Source organism: Scomber scombrus, chromosome 3 (genome assembly GCF_963691925.1).
Source record: "Scomber scombrus chromosome 3, fScoSco1.1, whole genome shotgun sequence".
Taxonomy (NCBI): Eukaryota; Metazoa; Chordata; class Actinopteri; order Scombriformes; family Scombridae; genus Scomber; species Scomber scombrus.
Genome location: NC_084972.1, coordinates 19,539,044 through 19,556,497, shown reverse-complemented (window position 1 = coordinate 19,556,497; position 17,454 = coordinate 19,539,044). Strand labels below are relative to the sequence as shown.

The 17,454-nt window shown below is 38.2% G+C and overlaps 1 protein-coding gene across 1 annotated transcript in view; it reads left to right on the top strand.

Annotated features, from left to right (window-relative positions):
- The window catches only part of LOC133977569 (testis-expressed protein 264), a 36,649-nt gene that overhangs the window by 6,992 nt on the left and 12,203 nt on the right, over positions 1-17,454 (top strand). Inside the window, exon 2 of the mRNA XM_062415766.1 lies at positions 2,584-2,805. Coding sequence (XP_062271750.1) covers positions 2,584-2,805 — 222 coding nt within the window. The remainder of the gene's footprint in view (positions 1-2,583; positions 2,806-17,454) is intronic.

Below are 17,454 nucleotides of genomic sequence, written 5' to 3'. Positions count from 1 at the left end.
AAACTTAAAGGAAATGCAAATAATTTGTTTCGAAACACTTAAATTCATTTATTTTAAGATAGATCATGGTCGCACCACATGACTTTTTTAAGGTCAGTTCTAATTCATCGAGATGGAAAAACACATAAAACACCTAATTTACTATTTTCATATGTATTTATGTGTACTCAACATTCTTAATGTTTGAATTACTGCAATAGATATTCCCATATTTTTTTATTTTTTAAATAAATCCTTATACGTCATTGACCCATATGCTTGAAAGATGCTTATAAGTCAGAGTAAATTAAGTGTTTATTTCTCTCTCGACTCAGTTTGGAAATAGTCTACCTGAGAATAGAGCTGAAAACTGTTCTGTATTTTTGTGGTGTGTATTGAAAACTTTATAGGTGTAACCCCAGCCCCAGGTAGCTAATGAGTATTATTTGACAATTGTTGGGGTGTTGTAGTACACTGGAACGGGGCCTGAGTTCGTCTGGTTTTGGCGCAGTATGCTTGTAAAGAACTAAATATGAAATAATTTGGCGGTGCCTCCAATAATATGTAAGAAGTAACACAAATTTAGGTACTTCCCTTTAAAGTAAACAACTAACCTGTATTTTAAATGACCACAAAGTATAAACCTTATAATTAAAACACAGATGTAGTTTCAACAATAATTATTTATTACACAATTAACTAATTCACTGTTGACCTTTAGATGTGTATTGGTAACAATGTTCAAAAACAATATGCTGATCTCACAGTTGTGACCTTCAATCAATCAGTTATAACCCACAAGAAGGTGAAAATGACCATAAGCTAAAATGTCCACAGCCCACACTCACACATTCACACCGGGCTTACAGAATAAATGCAAATTAAGTTAACACGCTGCAGGCCCGGTCGATGCTCGTGAGCGGTGAGGCCAAAAACGAAAGGCCGCTTCACTGGGTTTAACCAGCACAACTAAAAGGCACGTGCACAAGTACTTACAGATCCAACAGTCAGAGTGGAGGATGGGGGAAAAGGGCAGAGGGCACGAGGTTTCAGCGGCCAGGGTGAAGCTAGCGGCAACACGATGCAGAAACCACACGCTCAAGTACAGCAGCTACAGTCTCTCTCACGGTCCAGGGCTTTCCCGGTCCTCACTCTCTCCCTTATGGCAGTCCTGAATCAAATAACTCCTTTTAATATCAAAACTACAGGCTAACTCATGGCGAAACCCCACAGTATACAAACTACACAAATTAGCAATTGCTAGTCGCAATGCAAAAGTAGAAGTGTAAGGCTATGAGCATGTTGAGCTAACGGCTAGCAGCGATTAGCATTTTAGCTCGTATTTACACATTTCACATAAAAGTGAGTACATAAAACACATGCATTTACCTCTGACAGCTTCTCAGAGTACACACACTTCCACAACGCGACGACTCTTCGTCAGTCTTGGGAGCTTAGAGTGTTTTACTTTATTTTCTAATATACAGCTTACAGCTTAGCTCTCATGCTCGACGCCGATAAAATGGCTCTGCCGTAACTATCTTTGATGCGCAGTAGTTGACGCTAAACACCTCCTACCTGATCAAGGTGAGGACAGGATTGGCTAAGGACTGAGGGTACAAAGATGAGAGAAGGAGAAGATGCTCCACTTCCCCAAAAATAAACACTTTCCTGCTCACTGTGCCAACAACCAACTATGAATTGCTTTTAAACTAACAAGACACTTGTATCTCTGACTTTTTAACTGTACATAGAATGACGTTTTACATGTTATAATCCAACATTTTTTTAAAACATACTCATGCCTTATGAACTGTTATTTATTATCAACTTAAAACATTTTAATCTCTGTAAATAAATGAAATAAGAGCCACAGGGCTACATAGGTGTGTTTAAAAATGTCCTTGTCTCCAGTGCGCAGTGGACACAAGACTTCTACTCTTCACTGGACTTGCATGTTGGAAGAGAGAAGAAAATAGGCTTTCTCAGACACATAGGCTGTGTTTGAAGCATAACATTGATAGGTTTATGAGCAAACTGTACCATTCCAGCTTATACACAAGCCTTCAGTGGTGCTCAGCTCAGCACAGTGAGGAAAGAGTCTTGGATGTCCCAGGAGTATTAATTTGTGTTGCGTCTCCTTTTTTCTCTCTTTTTTTAATGGGTACCACAGTGCTCAGAATGGAGGAAGAAGCAATAATTGCTGTGCTGCCAAATGCTCCAATTACAGCTTCGATTAATGAGAATATTTTCCCTTTAACTTTGGCACCTGGCTGACATCATAGGAGTCTAAGTTTTTTGAAAACATACCATTGTTTTTTTGGGGGGGTTTTGTTTTTGTTTTTTAATGTATGCTATGCAGTACTGATAAAATTACCCTACATTACACATCCAAATGTATATGACTCACTAGTCTTTGGAGACAGGGATTTTAGAAATATAGATGGTAGGTGGCATTTCAAGATTTTATTTTATTTTTCTGGCAGTTTGAGTGTCATAAGATAAAATTATGAACAATGTTGTGTTTTTGTGTGAACGTTATGTCTGTCTGTCACATCCATTCTTTATCTGTCTTAGTATTTTTTTCATTTGATCCTTTTCTAGGTGCCTGGACCACAGCGCCGCTATGCTGTTGGCAGTATTCTGAGTGAGGGAGAAGACAAGGCCAATGAGGAACTTCTAAACCGCTATAAGACATCTGGCTTTAAAGTTTTTTCCTTTCCTGAAGCCACTCACGTGGTCACTACCTCGTTCCCCTACAGGACGTTTGTCTCTATATTCCTGGCAGCATACATGGTCTACCCACGACTAACCGAATACATGAAGGTACTAGACATTTTGGGCTCTTTTCTACCTTTATCAATCACCATCAGTTTTAATGGCAATGCACATAATTCATGACTGTAAAAAAACAATTTAAACTAAGCACTGCTGAGAAACATGAAATGGGGGGTGGCTTTATCCCTATGTTAACTGAATGTATGGGTAAAGAAAAAAAGAATGAATCACTGTGCATGACAGTGAAGCATACTGTATACTGTACATTTTTTCAGGCTTAACCTCATCACATCACATAGAAGTCCCATGGGCCTCAGTGTTCTCACGAAGGGTCTTTGTAGCACACTGACTTTATATATATATATGTGTGTGTGTGTGTGTGTGTGTGTGTGTGTGAATATGTACACATATATACATATATGAGTAACCATCTATTTAATATTCTTGAACATTATTTCTGAATTACATTACCCATTGGAAATGAGGCTAGGTGAAATAAGTACACGTTATGAGCCACAGCCTTATTTTCGTGGTAAGGAAACAGGAATGAAAAAGTACAAGCCTGTATGTGTGATAGAATGAATCATTGCTAAGTCTAAGGTGGGCTTACGTCAAGCAGAGGCAAGTAAATGATCAATATCTAACCCCATGATCATCACATGCATGTCTGAGTCATATTGTGTGCTTTCAGGCAGTATCAAAGTTAAAATGTATATTGTGAAAAGCTGAGCATGACAAGTATTTTCTTTAAACTTCCGTAAGCCTTCTTTGTGACACCCCCTGAAGGGATGGGAGGTGTGTTAGGTTGTACAGCAGGAAGACATTTATTGTTGGAAAGGAGATGGAGACATGGAGTGTACTGGAAGACAAAAAAGAAGAAAGAAGGAGAACAATCCAAGCTCCTTTTAGCACTATTATGATGAATGATCTTGGTGCACGGGGGATGCTGGGAAAGTGAGTCATTGTGATGCGCAGAGAGTTTTGTGGATATGGTTTAATTATGCGGTGTGCTAAAACAGGTGGCAACACCACAGGTTGTCTCAATCACTCTGCTTCTGCTGGAGGAATGTGTTTGCGTGTCCTGTCTGGCCGGCTCTACCATCTGCTTGGACACTGTTTAAACCTGGCTCTGCTCCAGTGGCACTTAGCCTGTCTGAGAGGTCAACTTCCACAGTCATCAAACTGCGCCTCAGTCTTTTCTCTATCAACAATATTAAATTTGATTTGTTTGTTTCTACACTTGCTGCATATAATTTACTGTGTCTGAACAGTTGTAGTTGTTGTTGTGAAGCTCAGTAAGAGACGTACTGTTCTAATGTGTAAATCATTAATGTCAAACACAAATATTAACTCTAAATTGTACCTCTGAAATGTAAATTAATTTATGTGAAAATTAGTGAATAAATATAGGCCTTGGGCAATGTATAATGAAGTATTTTGGAGTGTTGGATCTTGGACTTTTGCCCTCAGGCAACACATTTTATTTATATCCATCAAACTCACACAGAGAGAATTGATTCCACATCCTGTCGTTATGTTTAGGTGTCCAGGAAATCCATTGTATTTAAATTTAAGTAACATGAATGACATGTCTTGGTGTGGCTTGAGGCTTGACAGTTGTTCAGTGCAGGTAGAATTTTCAGCTGTTTCCCTTCTGGCTCCACAATACACTTGTAAAGTCCAGTGATATTGCACTGTGGTATAATGTAATTAAAAGAGAGAAATGTAGTTATTTATAAACAGCTCGAATATCAGCACAACATGGATGTTGTTAATCCCATGTGGTCTCAAACCTCACTGTAACATTTGAGTCAATTTTGCCGGGAAAATTCACATTGATCAAAGTATTCACCCACACTGAACCTTTATACTGATAATCGGGTTCTCTGGGAAGCATTATTCCCCTATGAAGGCAAAGATATGAATCCTAATAATATTACTGGATACACATCAACATTTAAAGAGTGGCAAACAAAATATACTGTCAAGCAAATCTAGACCTTTCCTACCGATCCAACAGACTAAACCAAATGACCATTTTGAGATTGTTCAGCATCTCAAACAGCCACATTTATTACCTGAACAAGGGGAATTGTCGTCATTTCATGCTCCCGATACCTTTCCCAACTACCCAACTAGAGTTGGTAATGTTGAAATGTAATCATGAAAGTTTAGGTTTTTGCTTGACTGAAGAACTGAAATGAGTTCGGGTTTCAGTGGAATTTGAAGTGTTTTTGAAAAGGACAGTTGAAGGCAGTGGAATTTCAGTAATATTGCTGAAAGGAGCAGGAGCCTCAGTTGGTCAGTCGCCTACTTGTAGGCTAAATTCCCTTCAAACATTATAGAATATAAAATGCTACAACATTTGACGTCCTTGTAAATAGTTCATTAGTGTATGCAATTCAAAGGTAACATTTAAACGAAAATTTTGGTCACATTAAACAGAAGCAGCCTAACAGCACAGTCAGTCAGTCAGCTCTAAATGGGTTTCTTTTTGTGAATAAAGCATGCTGTTGATGGCTGACACTTTGGATATCCCAAGTGGTGAGACCTTTTCAAACAAGCTCATCAGCATTTAGCAAACCTGGCTTGTCGTGGCAAAATGATTTCTGTCTGTCAGACACTTTGAGTTTCTGCCCCATGGTCGAGCCTGATATTTGCCTAGTCAGACCATCGATCGGCCGCAGTGTTTTTCTTCTGTGCCTTGGCTTTTTGGCGGTGGGCTACATTACAGACGCCTTGGCATCTTGAGATTTGATTCGAGCACAGTGGCCAGGCCTTCAGACTGGATTGGGGACCAGGGCGTGAGGATAATATTGTTGACATTCACAGAGATCTAAAGGTTTGTGAAAGGCAGACGATGGAACATTTGTTTGCTTGAGGGCAGTGAAGTTTCTTGCCAGCACAGAGGTTCTCGTCTGAATATAAAGCAAGTTTTCCTTTGTTCCTTAGAAATGTCCTTTTTTAGCAACGGACACACATGGTAAAGTGATCATGAAGTCTTCCTCAGCAGGACAGAGAATGAAGTCTCAAAAGGTGATGCCTCTCGCAATTCTTATTAGTGTCGTCTACATGGGTGAGAGTGATGCAGAGCCGTGCACAGATGCTAGTCCGCAGGGCCTATTAGACATGCAGACTTTTAGCTAACTGACGTTCATTTAGAAAGGTCAGAAAAGGTCATGGGCTTTATATGCCGGACAAAGTAATGGAGGCAGTGTCATATGCAGGAAGATTTACAAGGGAATCCTGGATATGTTGTTTTAATCTGATTAAACATTAAATTCTGATTCTGTTTTTATTTAGTATTGTAATCAAGAAGGAGTATCAAACATATTCATATATATTCATATTCATATATTAGGCTTAATATAGGAGAGAAAACTAAGTTAAATTCAAAGCACATACATGCAAATGATGATGCTGATTTTTCTGAGTTGTACTTAAATATTTTGAAGGTTTTTGTAAAGTCTTACATCTCCATCCACAAAATTACAATCTTCATGAGCTGCTTTCTTAGAATAACCCTAGAATAACTCCTAAAATGTCCAACCTGAATATGTATTCTTCATGTACAGTAGTCAAAAACATTTTATGTTAGACACCTGCATCTTTCTTTAATTGACCACATTTTGTCTTTATTTGAGCACACAGAAGCCCAGTTCAGCAATTAATTACATTCATGCACAATTGCTTAACTACAAATAATAGATACCAAGTAACTGCAAAAACAATATAATACTGTAAAATTCTTTGATCCCAACTTAACTCAATCAACCCAATCAAAGGTAGAGATTGATTGGATATCCAGTTTTTTTGTTTTTGTTTTGTTTATTTATCATTGTCTCTTTAATGTCATTTCCAACCAGGTATATGCATTTGTGTTGTTCTTCCTTTATGAAATCCTGTTTGTCCATCTATAATTTCTCTGCTCTGTAAATCATTTATCAGGTATCACACTAGGGTTGGGCGATGTCCAGGATTTGGACGATCGACGATCTTCACAGCAAAACATTGTGATGGCCGATGGCATCGGGGGGTCGATCTGATAAGCGGCAACACAGAGCTTTTCTCTCGCACGCGCTGCATTTATAGTCACTGTTTGTATTAACCTAACTGTGTTAAACTAACAAATCCCACCGCACGGGGTGTGTTTGACCGGCGAAGCAGTGTCACACTCAGCTCCGACACTCAATCTCTGTCTTTTTCACGTGTTTATTTCTCTTCATTAGCAACTCCACACATGCTTTTCTTTTAGTACTTAAACAGTGATCGTGCCGTCAGCAGGTAATCAACTGAAAAACATAACATATAAACATAACTACGTTAATGGCACGGACATATTTAACGTAACCCGATGTGGTGTCCATCGGCGATGCCTGACAGCCATCGCCGATGACCAACCCTATATCACACCTTTTAAATATCCCAATTATCCTTCGTAATCCTTTTCTTCCCACTCCCTCCTGATGTCTTGTAATTCTATGAAGTTTTAAAATTGAGAATAAATACTTAATTCTTGTTTATGCAATGAAAATGGGGGTGAAACATGTTTTAATGAATTTGCTAAGCTCATCCCATAAATTCTATTAGCAGGTGTTTGATGGCGAGAAAAACATGGTTTTCATGAAATGTAATCAAATCAATATCCCTTGCACATAATTTTATCTTTAACCACTTAATTATATTAACGTACAAACTAATTGTGCCTCTTTTATGGAGAATGTTGCATCATGACCCTGCGAGATAACTCTTCCCACAGAAAGCTCTGTGGAGTTTTTCCTGTCAAATGTTCAAACATAACTTTCATTTCCCAGCTGCTGGGAATCTACCCTTGGTGTTAAATGTCACATCTACATATGATTGATCTGATTTAAACTTTATTCTCAGTTACACTGTCGCTCTGAATCAAGATCAGGCAGTTGGGTGTGATTACAATTTAAGAAGGGTAGTTATTTTTAGATACGGGACAAATAGTTTTGTGCCAGTGACCATCAGTATCAATCACTTAAGATGTGAAGACTGAGGAAATGCTTAAAAGATGTGTGCTGTCTGCTTTGATCTTATTAGTCTATGATTGTGCATTGTTAAATTTGCTCCTCTGTCCTGTATAGCTTAAAATGAAATTTCACTATATATAGTATATTTAAAAATATGTAAAAGAAGATGACTGGATGCAGCTCTGTAGTGACTTTACTAAACTCTCTAAAAATGAGATACAAAGCTTTCATGGCCTGTATATTATATCTTATCAGCTGCTGGCTACAGGAGGATTGCAATAACCCAAATCCCTCAGGAATGGAGATAGTCAAATGTTCAGATGTTTGCAAAAATACAAATGTATTCCTTGCAATCCAAAACACCCTGAATCTACTTTGACATCATTCTGCAAAGTTGAACCTGCTCCTGACATATTTGTGATTGGATGATTTAGCAAAACAAAATTCGGTAGTCTCCTAGAAATAGTAGAACATTTATTCTCTATTAGGTCTATATATTGCATTCATACAACTTTTTCCAACACCTGGTCCGTTTTTATATGTGTGATGTGTGTGTTTGGCTACAAAGGAGTCGAGAACACATGCACGCTCATTCTCTTATGTCAGCTCAAATATTCCAATGACTTGGTCGTGTCTTTGTTGAGTTAGACATGTAAATTAAATGAATTTGCTCCAGTGTCCTCTTGAGGGATTTTCTGAAAAGCAATCCAAGAGGCAATTTTGAACCATTCAAGTATGAGTCCGACAACAGGGTGGGGGCACATAACCAAGGTGCAGGGGTTTTGGGACTAAAGAAAATGGGAAAGATAAAAAGAGGCTTAGGACTCAACTGCTTTACTCAGCTCAGTGACTTTCAAACAGTCCTTGTTCATTTGTCAGGGCTGAATAAGTCTTTGTAAAGAGTGTTGTTGCTTGACTGACACCTGGATTGTTCATACCGGCAGCAACTACTGGCACTCATGTCCTCAGCCCTTTTGAACCACTTTTTTTCCCCCTCAGGGCTTTTAAATGAAATATAGACTATAGAAGGGCTGTAGAGCTCTTATGTTCCATCACCCCTTCCTCTAAGTGAGAGAATAAGAGTGTGAGAAAATGCCTGAAATTACTTGTGTACTATTGAGGACACACCATTTGTAGTTCAACTGTCTAGATTATAAAAAGGAGCATTTGACAAAGCAAAACAGGAATTTACAGCATTAATTTGAGTTGTTAATTGAAATAAGAAACAAGGAAAAAGAAATGAAGGGAAAGTAAACTGCCAGGGAGGGTTATATGCCTCTGATGGAGTGGTATCCTCCATAATCCTGCAGATTACTGTCATTAACACACTGGTTACTGGAAACGGTCAAATGTCACTGTCCCCTAAATTAGATGTTCTGTGCTGCTGCTAAGTGCTACTTTTGGCTCGCAGTACTTTTACAGATGGACATTTTTTTTTTTTAAAAGAGAAAAAAAAGAGCTGGTTTAGTGGCGGCAAATGGCAATTTCAGTGCAAAGGTTGATTTTTCAATATATGTGACATCTAAAATTCTTCGTACCTGAGTGGAAATCCCATTTTTAAATCTCAGTTTCTCCTTGTCAATACAAACAGGAGGTACAGTCCTGTGGTCATGTTATCTGTAAGAAAGCCACTGACAGCCTGCTGTCATTATTAACCATCAGGTGAATATTAGCGACTACCTTTGAAGTCATCTTACTTACAATAGTTGGTAGTGTTCCTGCAGCCTTTAGCACCTAAATACATCTTAGCTCTTAATTCTCAAAAGCTTGAGTGTGTACCAAATGATGTGTTATTATTTTACTGTTGTATTTATTTGCTATATTTCCTCCTCTGCTGACAAAAATCTGCTGTATATGTTGTCTTCATATTCACTGAACCACAAAGATTTAAGCTTGAACATGCCTCAGTATACGTGACAAGAAAGATACCAAAATGACAACTGGGCTGTAAAATGAGACAAATCTGTACAATTCTGTATCTCAGTAGCTAGAATCATCAACATTGAAACTACAGACAGTAACACACAAAGTTGTAATAATTGCAGACATTTAATTTTCTGTAGGGTGTGTGTACCATACAAGCCTCAATCCTTTTGAATTGAACAGTTTTTGGATCTATGTCATTTAAATCTTTGTTGTATATTTGTAACACAATGCATGTTTTTAGACTTTGCCAACACATGTAAAAAAGCCTTACATTTAGTTGTGACCACCTCTGAGAGGTGGTACAGTGCAGTTACTGTCAAGGTGTAAAATATGTAATTTGCTAAGACTATCCTATACTCATCTCTGGCATGTTTCCTTGACTTGTAGATTTCCATAAAGATTTTCTGACTTTTAAGCAAAACAAAGTACAGATTAAACAGATGGCTTTTGTAAAGTAGGGCTCATAAAGAATTCTACCAATGTCTAAATCCAAAAGTCATATAAGATGTAGAGTACTCTGATTTACTGAAAATACACAAGACAATACTGACAAGTTTGTTGTCTTGAATGTGGCCAAAGTAGACAATGAAGCAAATATGACAGATTAGATCCTAACAACAATGTACTGTAACTGCATTATCCTACTAATTTATAAAGAATATCAGATACCAGGCCCTCTGTAATACTCACATTTATATTTTAAACTCTCTGACACAGTTGCAGTTGAATTCTCTGCAGGAAAAAATGTTATTAATTAGTTGCCATATTATTGTCCTTACATTATTCTTATAATAACAATTATTAACATACCTTTTTATGTTTATGAACCTTTCAACTCACAGATTCTGCTGGCTATTGGCAGCCTTTCTGATGAAAGCTTGTGTCATTTCAGATCAATTTCCAACTTTATAACAAGCAGATTTTTCTTCATCTGCTTTTTCATTCACATTTTGAATGTTTTTTATGGTCTTTGGTTGAAGCTGGGCTTTGTTATGTGTCACTAGTCTATTTAGTTTACTCTCTAAGATTTTGTTTTGCTAATGCCTGAATAGAAATGGCTTGAGTGGTGGGTTAAATGCTGCTATTTTTCTTACCCACCAGGAAATGGTAAATTATACTTAATATATTGCGAAAACAGTACAATGGTGGGGAGCAGTTATCTACCACTTTGTTCCATCAGCTGTCCTCCACTGCTGACAGTGGTGTTCACTTCCTTATGCCTTTCTCCTCAGGAGACGAGGGACTATTGTTGAGAAAGAGGTTTTTGTTTGCATCCGTCTCAGTGCTCAGAATGATCATTTGCTGGCTGTTTTCCACTGGGAAATGTTTTCTTTTTTTCCTTCTCTCTCCCCGTGGGCCGTAGGTCTTCACATTCAGTCCATCACTTTTTCACTGTCTTGGTCTCATTTAGTCTGACTCCCTCTAAGGTACAGTAGGTGCAATGCCCCCTGTGACGAGGAGTCATTATTTCCTTCTTTCAGACACAGTCAAATGCTGGGAAATTTTAATAGTTTTCATTTATTCCCTTAGGATACTTTGTAACATATTATTCTCACCACATGCATGCCTGTATGCCTGTACAGTTGAAGCCCAACTGGAGATAAATTGAGGTTATTGCAAATTCTGCTTTACAAAGGGAAATTCAGAAATTCTGTAAATCCCTGCTAAAGTTTTCAGTACATTTTTGCAAAATATTTTTCACATTAACCTATACAACATTTTTTTTTTTACATGATGACAGTTTAATATAACCTCAGCTATTTCTTCTTTTTCTGCCAGTAGTGTCGGTGGAGTTACTCAGATGCATAATATAACTAAATACAATCCTAAAAATTTGGTTATTTTATTCCATACTAAATAAGAAAATGATTCATGTTGCATTACTTCACATTTACACATCTTTCTAAAAATCATACCCATCCCAATCTGAAAAAAAACCTCATCAACTTGTATCTTCAGAATCTGGACCATCTGAAAGTCAGTCTACCTCAGAAATGAGCAGTGTTTCCTCCATTATGCAGTCTGATAGCATTTCTCTGTGTGTTACCGCTGCGCACCACGTCTAGCCTGTTTAGCATGACAGATTATCACCATTATCTGTGAGCAAGGTTCTGTGTCAACCGAGGCGTGTTTTCTGTTTGACAGTCTCCTTTTCCTTTTTAATTTGCATGTTTGGTTTTAGACAGTTAATTGGGAAAAAACAAGCAAGTCGAAGACATGATTTTGGCCCCTGGGAAATAGTGATGGGAATAGCTAGCGGTGTGGCTCTAGGGCCTGCAATGTCTGTTGGTCGCTCCACTACTTTGGTTCAGACTGAAAGAAATATTGAATGAAATGGCATGAAATATTAAAAAAATGTAGTGGATGTGAATCATCTATACCACCTGGGGGAAAGCATGTCTTATTTCTTTGTGTGCAGGGAGCTAATGGATCCTCTGCAGAGCCACAACTGGTAGCTTGTGCACAGGTTTTATTTATCAGGCATGACAGTGGTTATTCTCCTTCCACAGTACCAGCTCTTTGCTCCTTGTTTAAACCGCCCCTCTGGTGCCCAAATGTATTCACCATATTTGTTATGCTATCCCAGAGTGCCTCTTTATGCGCTGGTAAAATATCTTCTTCTTCGTGACAGGGAGCTCTTTGGTGTTGTCTCCGTCGTCAACACTTATAGCTCCACACTGGAGAGAAATTTTCTCTTCCTCTTTTATTATTAAATTGAACTGCTTGTAAGGGAAAATCCAGGAAAGGAATAATTGCTTGTTCGAAACAGCTTTGAGAATCACTCCTTGACAAAAAAACCCCCACTCCTATTCGCCACAAATGCCATACACCACCATTGTTGTCTAAAAACTATTAAAAACACATCATTTTTTAGACAACGGTGGTGTATGTCATCCATTAGGTGGCATGTTCTTTCATTTCGATCAACATCAGCACTGTTCATTCCTGTATGTTAATCCCACATACACTGTCTAATAATGCACACAATATGAAGGTGAACGCTTCCCAACTAGCAGACTATTTATTCCTGTTGCTGAAAACTACAGTGCAGTAGTTTGAGCTATCACACCACAAGTTTACTGACAGAAAGTCAAGTTATGGGCTGCCATGATCATGAAAATGTTAAAAGACACCTTAGCCGAGATTTGCACCTGTGCTTATTTCCTTTACGTGAACTGCCACCTGAATCTGCTTTTTGTCAGGAATTAGGTTGTAGTATGTGCTTAGTCAATAATGTAACATACTTATGTGTGGTGTTATGTGAAGAACTGTTGTAGAGCTTTCATAACTTTCCAGAGGGGAAAAAAGGAATTTATCAAGCCAGAATGTAGGCTAAGTGTATTGCTGTGTTTTACCAGAGGGATGAACAGAAATCTTGGTTTAGAGCTCTAAAAATACACTGTACAGCTTAATTTATTTATCCAAGGGCACATGTGCTGTATTTGCACCAGGGCCTCATGCAGATGTTGTTCCCCAGGGTAGGGACCCGGAAATACAGGACACTAGCGCATCCTTTTCTTCACGTAGACTATCTATCCTTCGCCAGTTCCCACAGGACTTGCTGCTGAATGGCCAGAAATACATTGCTAGCATGAGAAAGTGTGTGAGAGGTGATTAAAGGACTGTGTGTGTGCGTGTGTGTGTGTGTGTGTGTGTGTGTGTGTGTGTGTGTGTGTGTGTGTGTGTGTGTGTGTGTGTGTGTGTGTGTGTGTGTTTGTGTGTTTGTGTGTGTGATGTTTTTGGTAATCCCCACAACACTCATTCATTCGTTTTTTAATCCTGTGTTGATGCAGATTTTTTCAGTATAACAAAGCACTATAATTACTAGGTTCATTTAGCCGTGACACGTAAATTAGCTCAATAATTAGGCTTTCTATAACCCATTAATTTCTCTTCCATGGTACCTTTGCATGGTTCCCCACGAAACAGCATTGGCATGGGCTGATGTGTTATTGAAAAGCTCAAATAAGGATGGGTTATTGCTTTAATATTTGGACTCATTTTTGAAAGTTATTGACGGTGATGGTTGGGATCGTCTATTTAGTCATATGGGAATTTATTTGCATTTACAGTTATGGTTGGCAAGAGTTACCCTCCGTGACTGTAATTCCTCCTACGACCAGAAAACAAGCATGCAGCAATATAAAGCAAAGATAGATATATCCAGTTCTGCCTCAGTTTTTCTGAATTTAATCGAAGTAAGTCAGGTTCTGTTGGCCTGTGTAATTTCCCATGTCTATTCCCTTAATAATGTAATAATGTAATAATGTTTTCATGCCAGAGAAACATAGTAACAGATATCTTGCCGTCTAACAATATTGTCATATCTGTGCTGTAGAGGAGAGGAGAGAAAAAAAAGACCTTACTATGACCCTGATACTCTGTACCGCCTTAAGTGTTGTCTTGCGTCCCTGTGGTCCTGATACAGCAAGAGGAGAGTATGGAGAAAATCAAACAAAAATCAATAGTACACCATCCACAATCCCCTACCCAATTACAAAAGCCTACCGCGCACAGTTTGTCTCAGTGATTCCACAGCTGGTCTATTTATTTGCCTGCACTCTGTCCCAGGTCTTCTGTTTGTAAGACACAGAGAAGCTGACCTTAAGGCTCACCGGGTTAGGTTTTTGTTGAACTCACCCAGAACAGAATGTAAGAGTAAGAGTCTCCATTTTTGGGTGCGCAAATGATAAAGGTGTCCTCAGGTATCACAAAAAATCTCACTGAAATATTTAAAGCCTTAAGAGTTCTTAAATATAGTGAAATGTAGTTTAAGATTACATCTAAAGGATGGTGATTTTCTGTATTTTCCTGATTGTCAATAAATCCCCAAAAAAGCCGAAAACCAACAATAAATTGATCCTACTGAAGAATTTCCTGTGTAGCCTGTTTAAGCTAGATATATCTTATTCTTCCGTATTATTGAGCGCCATTGTTTTGCAGAAAACATCAAAAGCCCATTAATGAGCCACAGAATTTAACTGGGACATGTTCCTTCAACATGGCTGTCAGTTCCACATACTGTCCTGCTGATGTAAATACTAGAACAATTACTCTGCCCTCTGAAAGTCAAATGCAGTATTTGCTATTATTTAAGTAGTAATATTTACTAAAAACTATGGTATCCAGCCAGTTTGTGGAAATTAAAGTGTATATTTGTGACTTGTGAAGATTTATATTTTCAGTAGGAACCAATGGGCTTGACGCTGAGTTCCACAAACAGGGCCACAAAGTCAGAATACTACAGTAAATAATTGCAGTATAAACTGACCATTGTTCCTTTTATCAGCACTCTTAACCAGTCTGCAATGAAAACACTACTTATTTTATTCAAAAAATACCAATGTTGTACTTATGCACATCCAGTGCTTTGGTGTTGACTCAAGATTTAGGCAAAATCTGCAATTCTTCCATTTCAGCTGGGCATTTTTTAAAACTACTTCAAACATAATAGACAGTCTTGCCATGCTGCCAGGCTACCCTCTGGTGACAATGTATTATGCACATAGAGTTTACCCCTCCTGTTGTCCTCGAGTCAAGGAAGGAAGGGAGGAAGAAGGAAGGAAAGGAGGGAGGGAGGAAGAAAGAAGGAAGGAAAGGAGGGAGGGAGGAAGAAGGAAGGAAAGGAAGGTAGGAGGGAGGGACGGAGAAAGGAAAAGAGGAAGGGAGGAAGGAAGGACAGAGGAAAGAAGGGAGGAAGGAGGGAAGGAAAGAAGGAAGGAACGAAAGAGAGAGGGAGGGAGGGAGGAAGGACAGACGGAATGAAGGAAAGGAAGGAAGGAGGGAAGGAAAGAAGGAGGGAGGGAGGAAGGAAGGAAGGGGGATTGAAGAAGGAAGGAAGGAAAGAAAGAGAGAGGAAGGAAGGAAAGAGAGAGGGAGAAAGGAAGGACAGACGGAAGGAAGGAAGGGAGGAAAGATGGAACAGTCAAAACAGACGGGGTGAATTTGACCCGGGAGGATGACACAATGGTTAATTAATCTACCTTTTTTAGTACAGCTGAGACATGTTATTAGTAGTGCTATGGTCATACTATTTGCTAAATGAGTAAAAGTTTCAGCAATGATTTTTAGGCATTCAACAGGTCGATGTGGTAATTGTTGAATCCTAAAAAATGATCTTGGTTATGTCATTATTCATATTTTAATTAAAAGTACCCATATTTAGTAGAACACATATTTATCTTGTTCCTTGAGAACTTCCAGCTCGTGAAGCAATAAAAAGATCAATTTATACTGAGTGCACACATGGGGAGAGTGGATCATGCTGAATAGTAATCCATTCAGAATGAATTAGCATTTAAAATTCCTTCTTTTCTTCACTCACTCGTCTGACCATCACTGTTGGTCTGAAAAAGTCAGAAGCACTGACCCCTCCACCTCTTGCCAGTGAGCTTTTTTTCTCATCATTGAAAAGACCAGTTGCATTTTTTATGTCCTAATGCAACTCAAGCCTTCTGCTTTTACCAGGAATTAATTTTAAGTGTGATTTATTTTAAGTAGATATTCAATGGTTAGGCAAACAAAACAATGAAAAGAACATGAAAAACCTTGACATAATCTCTTACAAAGGCAGAAGCACAAATGACTCATTCAGCTTTGAGCTGAAACTTGATACTTTTATAAAAGCATATGAAAAATAGGCAACAGATTGTCAGTAAATAAAGACTTATAAGCAACATCAGTCCCAAAATCATCAATATAAAGTACTGAGTCTACAGTCATGCTAGTTTATCTGTGAGGTTGTGGTTTGACACAGTGGCACTTAAAAACAACAGACAGAGGGGAGGAATTGGCAATGCATCCAATAATTGTGGAGATATTTCAGTTAAAGCCACAAACGTAAACATCATCATAGAACTTGAAGAAAATGTCTAGAGATTACCAAAGTCAGTAGGACTCATCCTTTCACTCACTGTATAATTAACAAAAAGCTGTAAATATTTAGTTCCAAAACTGCTTATAGTCAAGTCTTGCACATTAGAGCACATTAGCCATAAACATTCAATTCAATTCTATTCAATTTGTATTTATATAGTACGAAATGACAATAAAAATTATCTCAAGGCAGTTTTCACATTGAGCATGTCTAGACTGAACTCTTTAATTTAATTTAAAGAGACCCAACATTCCCCCATGAGCAAGCACATAGCAACAGCAGCAAGAACAATAACCTGCCTAACATGCCTAAGCAGAGAACCCTGATAAGTTGTTTTGTCCGGTTTTGTTTACATTTTGAGAAAGTCAAACTATGTTTTAAACCTGAAGTGTCTATTATCGTTTTGCAGGACACATTAGGTCCTATTATTGCTTTGCACTTTCACATAATTGTTGAGGTTTAAGGGGCTATTTTACAGGACCTGATGTCCCCTAATTTCCATTACAAATAATGCTTTCCTTGTAATTTTTCCACTTCCGACAATGTAAATAATAATGTACCTATGACATTAGACCTCGGTCAGGACCGCATGAATACTGTGAAACAATTTCAAAATTGTAGTTTTGAATGCCAGTATAATTTATTCTGAATCATCAGACCATAATGTCTTTAAGTCTTTATAGAAAACTGTAAAGCAAACAGATGCCCACTTTCTTCTTCCCTCAAAGAACTGGAGGGTATTCATCTTGAAAAGCCGTTCAGTGTTCTCAAGCAAGGATTTTTTTTTAAGGACTAAAGCTATTCAGAGAGCAAAGGGTGCCCCTTCTATGTTAGGTACTTTATATTCAGTTTTAGTTAGGTGTTTCTATTTGGGGTAACAGGTAAATGCAATGCTTT